At 46.7% G+C, this 8,411-nt stretch overlaps 1 protein-coding gene across 3 annotated transcripts in view; it reads left to right on the top strand.

Annotated features, from left to right (window-relative positions):
- Positions 1 to 471: 471 nt before the first annotated feature.
- DEPTOR (DEP domain containing MTOR interacting protein) overlaps positions 472 to 8,411 on the top strand; it is a 77,648-nt gene continuing 69,708 nt past the window's right edge. The window contains exons 1-2 of one of the 3 annotated variants that reach the window (XM_071553928.1): positions 472 to 780; positions 949 to 1,044. In XM_071553928.1, the coding sequence (XP_071410029.1) occupies positions 959 to 1,044 (86 nt within the window). In that variant the 5' untranslated portion in view covers positions 472 to 780; positions 949 to 958. The other 2 variants (XM_071553927.1, XM_071553929.1) reach the window with 2 other exon arrangements.

Below are 8,411 nucleotides of genomic sequence, written 5' to 3'. Positions count from 1 at the left end.
TGGACCACTGCAGAAGATGGCTCCTCCTGGATTTTTTTTAAAAAGGCTGGGGTTTCCCTTTCCCCTGTCCCATCGAAAATGTCGACAGTGTTCATGACCTTGCAATTTACTTTCCATTGCCAAGATAAATGTTCCTCTACCGTCACGAATTCTGCATCCTCTATCACCTGGAGATAGAGTTGAGGTGGGCAGGGGACCAGATTCTGAAAATAACCTCTGGGAAGCAGATAAGCAGAAATGTGGACAGCAGGAGGGCGGTAGCAGTTTTTGACAATGAAAACCCAGACCTCGAGCTCCCTTTCTGCGACTCGCCCCACGCTCATCTCTAAGGGTCGCTGCCAAGGCGCATCCCTCACTACCTGGGCGGGCGGCGCAGCATCCCTGCCCGCGCAGCCTGCTCGGCTTCTCCCGGGCGCGCTGCCCCTCCGTGCAGTCCGTCCTTCCGGCAGCCCCGCTCTGGAGGGACTTTGCACCCGCGGGAAGGGAGCTACGGGAGGGGAGCGCTGCCCTGCTCCGTGCGTGGCCGCCTCCTGCCTCCCTGTCCGGGGCTGGAGTGGTTGGCTCGCGGGGATCCCGGCGGGGATCCGGCCCCTTCCCGAGGGGGGCAGCGCCGACCCTGCCGTGTGACAGCCGGGGGGTGACGCTGCTGCCTCGGCGAGCCCGGCTGCGGCTCCGGCGGCTGCAGCCATGAGTTTCTCCGCCTGCCAGTGACACAATAACACGGGAAGCGGCGTGAGGGATCCGAGCCTGCCGAGGGGAAAAGTGACCTGACCCGCTCAGGTGAGCCGAAGCGGCAGGGGTGGCTGTAGCTGCCTCCCACCCCTGCGACGAGCTCTGCGGCCGCAGGGGGGCCGGGCGGGAGGAGTCCCGGAGCTGCCGGCGGTGGCAGCGCGGCCGGGGGTCGGCGGGTCCCCGGGCCCCCCTCACTCGGCGGTACTGTGCCCACAGGCCCGCGGCGATGGAGGAGGGAATGAGCAGCATGCAGCAGAAAGCGACGGAGCTGGAGCACATGGCCGAGGTCCTGCTCACCGGCGAGCAGCTCCGGTAAGCCGTGCCTTCCTCCCGCTTTGCCGGGGACGCGTACCCGGGTCAGCAGCAGCCTCGCTGACGGCGAGGTGGTGGTGGTGGGATTCGGGTCGGAGAGAGAGGGTTTGTCCCCGAGGGCTTTCCTTGCACCGGAGCACCTGCCCTGCTTCCATCGCAGCCCCGGGCTCCGGCCCCGCTTCCAGCAGCGAGGAGGACAAGGGGGCCGCAGCCGGTGCTGCGAGCCCGGGGAGGTGACACCGCTCGGGGGCTTCTGCCGCGGGCACCTCTGCTCCCCTGCGTGGAACAAGAGGCGGCTGGGGAGAGGCTGCTGCGTCACTGAAGGCATCAAGCGATGCAGAAGGAGAGTGGCGTCTTTAAAGATTAAACCTCCCAAAGAAACCCTAAGCTATAAAGTGTCTCAGCACCCCATGGGGAGCTAAGCAAGCTAAGGCAGCGCTCCCGCACAGCCTCTCTGCTGACCGGCGCTGGCAGCGGCGCCGGGCGCTGACCCCGGAGAGATGCGCCTTACTCACAGGGCTTGTTTTTATTTTGGATCAGCTGGTCCCAGCAGATGGAAGGGGATCCCTACTGTCAGTGCCAGGAGTAATTAACAGTGCTTTGTGACTGGAGTTGTGTGCGGCACAGGAACCTTGAACAAAAATGCCTGACTCAGTTAATTTTTAACTTCTGTGATGTATTTAGCGTGCCAGCTGTACCCATACACTACAGAGGAGAAAAATAAATTTCACTGCTTTCAATTTGGTGATGGAGCATCGTGTGATTGAGAAAGAAAAATCCCATTATAATGTGTTATATGAGTAACTAGAAGGAGATAGTAAAAATAATTTCCCAGTAGTTTTTGCTTGATTTTTTTAAATCTTCGTGTTCAAATACCAGATAAACACTTCAAAATTATAGAAATGTTCCTTGATTTGGAAGGTGCTCTCATGGCTGCCAATACAGACACTGTTGCTGTTTGCATCCAGAAGGTAAAGGGCATTGACACCTTATGATGCACATGCTTGATATCCATGGTTGGGAAGTAAATGTTGTTTTGGTGGTCTGACTCCAGTACACACCGGTGTCTGCTCCAGGCTTGAGATTCTGCTTCAAAGTAGCCTGAAGTGAAACCTAGGGTGACAAGAGTGCACTGGCACAATCTCAGCATGGTGGAGTTGGTGCAAAGTTTTTCATCCAAGTGCTGAATCATAATCCTGCAGTTTCTAATTTATGTCACTAGAAGTTGAAGATTTGAGGCTAAATTTTTTCTTAAGATCACATTAATCTTTCTGTATACCTCATAGTTGAATGTAAAAGCAAAAACTTTGCAATCTTTCCCTAAGGAGAAGACTGAGGAAATGGCAACAAATCTGGCTGCTAGAATCAGCTCATTAGTGTCATAATCAAGGATGATATTTGTCATTTTATTTATTGAGGTCATGCAACATGGGGCTGTTTTTGGGCAGGAAGATCTGCAGATATGAAATAATTTTTCTAGATCTTGTGAAGTTACCTATGTCCATTCCTTTGGGACTGTGTTAGAAGTGACCTAGGTCTGCTGGGACCCTGGGTATATGATCAAGTCAGCATGCATAATGTGTGGCTACCGCTGAACGGAAGAATCCACTCCTCTTCTTACTCCCCCGTAGTGTAGCCCCATCTCCTCCCTTGTGCCTGTTTGTGTACCTCTTGCACTTCTTGAAAGCAGATCCAATGTGATGATTGGGTGGGTGGGTTAGTTTTCTGATCCCCTGCCTTCCAGAACCCACAGAATATAGGTGGTGGGAATGTGGAGCAAGAAGAGGAGGTGGTGTAGAAGAGACAAAATCTCCCATTTGGGTAGCAGGGAGCTGTTGAGTCAGTAGGAACTGTATTATGAGACTGCACCCAATATTGTCTTATCTTTCTCCAGTTTTTTATTAACTTTGTTCTGTTTCTCTGTTGGGATACTTTATGTAAAAAGTAAGTTTTCTTCAGTTTTCTGGACAATAAAAGTCACAAAATAAGTGATAAAAAACTAGCCAGTAGACAAGTTTTATCCCACCCCTCTAAGTTTTCCTTTCCCTGTCCAGGATAAGTATATCATTGTTAATACTAAATGAAAATATGGAGGGTTTTCAGAGTCAAAGACAGGCTACATCAGCAGCCTTTGGGACAGGCAAACAGATGATAGAAAACCAGCACACACATGCACTCCAGGAAACAAACTGTACTCTATTCTTAGTGATGCTTGCAACTGCAAGATAAGCCCCCAGTGGGAATGATGCAGACAGACAGGTGATTATATGTGTATTTGGGTGAAAGTGCATGTGAGCAAGTGTTGCATACTGCAAGATGAACACTTAACTTCAGAGTAAAAGTGTAAAATGAAACTGTGAGCATGGTGTTACTTACATAAACCCAATTGAATGAAGATATTTGAAGCACTCTTGTGCTAGACCATACAGCATGTGTCTAAACTCAAACACTTAATTTAAATTCCTTACAAAGTTGCTACTGCCCGTCTCACCCAAGCCTTATGTGTTGCCTCATAGCTCTTGTTCCTGTGCATGTTGCACATCTGTCCCTCTCTGGCAGGGATTTGATGCAGTGGGGGCTAAAGTTGTCTGAGACACACTTTGGCAAGCCTGTCTTTGCACACTGGCAGTGATGGTGATGGGGATGGAAGCCCTTTGTCCCCTTTCCCCCCCCCCCTTCCCCAGGCAAGTGCATACTGGCTAGAGGAGGGAGAGGAGGAGGCCAAAGATTTTTCCTTCTCTTTATTCCTGTCCTTCAGTTGCTTGTGATGTGTGTTTTGCCTTTGAGAGGTCAGGGGTTCTGCCCCTATGTGTGCTCACCCAGGGAGCCGGTTGCTGGCACAGCCTGTGATGTAAATACTGGTCTGTGGGTGGGGTGATTTTTGGAAAAAGAAACAGGATCTTGAGCTATATTTTAGCTAACATGGTAAATTTTTACAACCAGTCGTGTCCTTTGCCTCTATACCTAGTAGATGTCTGAGCAAGCATGTAACTCTTAACTTTGGTTAATAGAAATGTATTTTTTAAAGTGAGCACTTCTGAAGTTTGGTTCTTGGTGATACTTAAATGATCAGTGAGAGTCATCAGAACAGACCCTTTGACAGTTTCTGCTGCCATGCAGGAAACCACGAAGAGCAAGGCGAGAGCTGGGATGGGCACAATGTAGCAGTGGGCTTTGCAGGCACTAATGGTCCTGCAAGGGCAAACTGTGGGAGCTCTGGCTGCCTAACTCCAACCACCCAAAGCCCCAGCTCTTCCCTCTATTCTGCTGCAGGTTCAGACATCCTATACCTGCTCATGGGAGAGCTCTCTCTTTTGAGGAGGCTGAAGTGATGAGTATGAAACTGTTTCCTGAAGAAACTGCGAGCTGTGCTTGACAGGATCATGGGGCCTTCAGCTTCCTCGGAACTGGGAGAGCCCTTTGAAGCCTTCATCCTGCTACATCCCTGCCTGCAAATCTCTGCTTGCTATGGCCTTGGGAAGTGAGTGTCCCTGGACTTCCTTGGCCTTGCTGGTGGTGTCTGAAGGAAGGTGTCACATCCTGAATGCTTTGGGTAGTCATTGTTGGAAGCTTAATAATGAGAACATAAATGGCACTATTGAAGTTGATAAGAGTTTTATCAGAAGCAGAGCAATTCCAAGCTCATTTCCCTCCTGATTCAAGGCAACAGGTTGTGCCCATTTCAGCACTGTTTAGCAGAAGGATTAAAGTATTACCTCTTGCTGGGTTTGAGTTTTAACTTGATTAGAGCAGATATTGCCCTCTGACAACCCAAAGCAGTTTCTGTTACACATGCTAGCTGCCTGTCGTGCAAGTTAGGGGTGTCTGAACTCTTCCTTGTCTGCTAATTGTTTGATGCCAGGTTGTTACCAAAACCTCATATATCTCCCAAGAGTTCCTCATTTCCTGCACAAAGTGTGCTTAGTAATTCAGGGGTCTTCAGGCTTCAGTTGACCAAACAGCAATATTGAAAGAATACCTATTTTTATCTTTATTGTTTTTTTTTAATCAGAAATTGCCATTGTACATGCAGTACAGTTCTCTGTATTAGGTGTAACTCTGTGGAATGGAGTGGTCCACAGTTCTTTGTTCAAATAATTTCACTTGCATTAATTTGTTTTCCAAACTCAAGCAATCAAAAGCTGGCAGTCTTCTCTGTGAGGTTCCAGCAGAGTGATACACTGAAAGAAAAGGCTTCAAAGTGAAGGTTGGTAAAGCTCTGAAATGAAGCTTTCCCACTGACTCTACCCTATCACAACACTTTCAATTATCTATTAATATACGTTATTTTAATTTTATAAGAAATGTGTTTCTGAGATTTGTATGTTCATTTTTCCTAGAATCTTTGATACCTGATGCACCCTCTCATGTGTTTCAATCTTGCCTGTTTGTACTGATTGTAATGACAAGTGCCATATATATGTGATTCCTGGTCCAGAAATCGCAGTTTCTCATCCTCTTCAGTAAAATTGTGGTTTATGCAACATTTCTAGAAATGAAGATGCAAGGCTTTTATTTGCTCAGTTCTTTCCTTTTAGCTATGCCTTTCACTAATTCAGTTGTTCCCATCAACCGCTTTCCTCAAGCACAGCTCAGAGATCAAGTAGTTAACAACGCACGTGCAAATAGCGATCGCTCCTTCACTATGCACACAAGCAGGCAAATGTACGAGTGGGTATTTTATGTATTCCATTCCAGATGGAGTCAGTCGTTAACTTTCGTCTCAGGTTAGCAGAGATCAGCAGGCAAGCTGACGTGTGTAGCACGTGCAAGAATATTTTTATTTATTTTACATTAGAGTAGCTGCCTATGAAGAAGCAGAGGAAACTTGATTCGATGTTGGTGTCATGCAGGAAAGGCAGAATGAATGTGCCAAAATCAATCTTGGTTTGCATTTACTACATGACCCCTGCTTCTGTGGGAGTAGTGGCCACAGGCTGGCACCACGACAGAGAAGTCCTCCTATCACTTCCCATTTTTATTTACTATTTGTGTAGCTATAGCACCTTGGAATCTGAGCTATTTATCCGGTCCCAACAGGGGTAGGCACTGTATGGTCTGGTGTAAAATGAAGTCCTTGCAACATAAATCTTGGCTGCAGTTGGTAGTGGTTTCTTGCAGCAGTGGTGGGTTCTGGATGGTGAGGGATGGTCTGTGTGAAGCCACCAATGTGGGACTCTGAGATTGGGATTTCTAGTTTTGGAGGTAAGACACTGAGCCCAAGAGTGGCATCCCAAAAGCACAGATCAAAATAACTGCCAAATGTAGAGATGCAGAGAGGATACTGTGTGTACTCGGATAGGCAGGGAGCTCTGGATACTGTGTTCAGAAAGGATCTGCTCTTTTTTCCCTCTCATCTTGTAGAGTGAGAGACCAGACTGAAGCTGGGATGGAGGTCAAACAGCTTTCATTATTGGACAGTTGGACAAGGACCAGCGAGAAATCAGTGCATCTCATTTTAATTGAGGCATTTCTTGTATCTGTAAACTCCAGTACTTTATAAAGTGTAAAACTCCCAGAATTTCAGTGCTTTCTGTGATGTAGAACTTAAGAAAGTGAAAGATATTGTCACAGCAGCAAATACTAGCCTGTCTGCAGTCCATCCAGGTTCCTGACATAGACTTCTTCATCCCTGTTACTAAGTGTCCAGGCACTGAGTACTGTCTTGGTGGAAGCCCCAGGCTTAGGGTCTGCTCTCAGAAAGAGACATTCCCTCCTGAGGCTCTGGGCCCTCCTGACTTTCTGCTTTTTATTTTTATAACCCTTGTATTATAGTTCTGCTAAGTCTCTTGCCTCTGTCATCCTGGCAGAACAAAGTTGTGTGAGTCCTTTAGCTAAGTCAAAGACATTTTTTTTCCTGTGTTCAAGGCCAGTCATCTCCTCACAATAAACTTTTGTGGGAAGAAGTTAAACTGACGAAGAACTGGTGAAGGGGATGAAAATCTGGGGAGGAACAAGAGCTAATCAGGTTTGGGTCATGTGAAGGTTTGAGTCCTTGAAGAAGAACTGTGTTGAGGCTCTAAAGGTTAATAAAGACAGAAACTGCGAAGCTTCAGGTCTCAGCAGAACCTCTGGCATTTGTTGAGGGAAGGATGCATTTCATGTGTTAATAATGAGTTGTTTTTTTTCTTGAGGAAGATCAGGACATATAAGCCATGCATTTTAAATAATTTTACTCTATAAACCTTTGGAATTAAATACGTACTTCTGCCTCCTGGATCCCTCCTCTGTGCTTCCCCTCATATGCAATGGCTTAAGCATCTTTGGACCATCACTATATGGTGACCTGCTCTTGGAGGAGTGATCAGCAGGGCTTTTGGAAGGCTGATATTTCAGTTGGGTCAGTTTTACAAACCAATTTACCACATGACCACATAAAAGCTTTCTCTGAAAAAATACAGGGGGAGAAATGGGTGCTGGCTTCCCCCATGTCACTGAAACACGTACAGTTTAAGGCTGTGGTTTGCTGATAGAGTGGATCTAACTGAGGCTGCTACTGCTCTGCTCTTATCACCTCCCTTGCACTTCGCACTGGGGTTCGTCTGGGATCAGAATTTCAGGGAAATGAAGCAGCTGAAGCCAAATAAGAAAAATTTAACTTTCTAAACTGGTTCAGCATGAAGTCAAACCAGTGCCAGCACTAGGGTAAGGGAGCCAGAAGAAACACTTGGTCAAAGACAGGGAGAGAAAGCAGTGGCACCAGCCAGTGCTATGTTTGCTTGACCATCTCTTCAGGGCTCAATTTGCTGGATTCCCCTTAAAAAATTTCAGACTGCAGCAGAAGACTGACTAAAAATTGTGTTAAGTTTAGATGCCCAATACATATGTTGTTACCAGACAGATAACAGTTTTTTTTTCTTTTTCAAGGCTTTTACCTTTATTCTACACTCTTGTCATAGTATTATGCATGAATGGAGGTACCAATACCAACATTTCATATGTTTTGAAATTTATACTATGTAATTTGTATGACCAGCATGTCACTGTGCTACCAGTGTGACAGCACCACTTCAGAATGCAACCCTGACCTTAATTATCAGCCTTTTACAGTCTTCATAGTTTGTGTCTTAGCAGTGCCTCAATCCATTAAATGCATTCAGATCTCAAAGGTGTAGTTCAGAATAATTAAAAAGTGTTCCTGGTTGGGCTTGCTAATTCAGAGTGAACATAGAAGTGGATTTTCACATAACAAGGCCCTTTCATCCATTCTTCCCTTGCTCGATCCATGTTTACATGTCAGGTTTTTGGTAGAAGTCATAACAATGATGGACAGGATTTGGGTGACTCCATACAGACAGCTCTGTGGCTGTTTGGGTGAGTGTGCCTCCTGTATTAAGGCAGCAAGCACAGAGATGTTCACTTGAAGA

Source organism: Pithys albifrons, chromosome 4, assembly GCF_047495875.1.
Source record: "Pithys albifrons albifrons isolate INPA30051 chromosome 4, PitAlb_v1, whole genome shotgun sequence".
Lineage (NCBI taxonomy): Eukaryota > Metazoa > Chordata > Aves > Passeriformes > Thamnophilidae > Pithys > Pithys albifrons.
The sequence above is the reverse complement of the archived record's forward strand: the minus strand, read 5'-3'. Positions and strand labels throughout refer to the sequence as shown.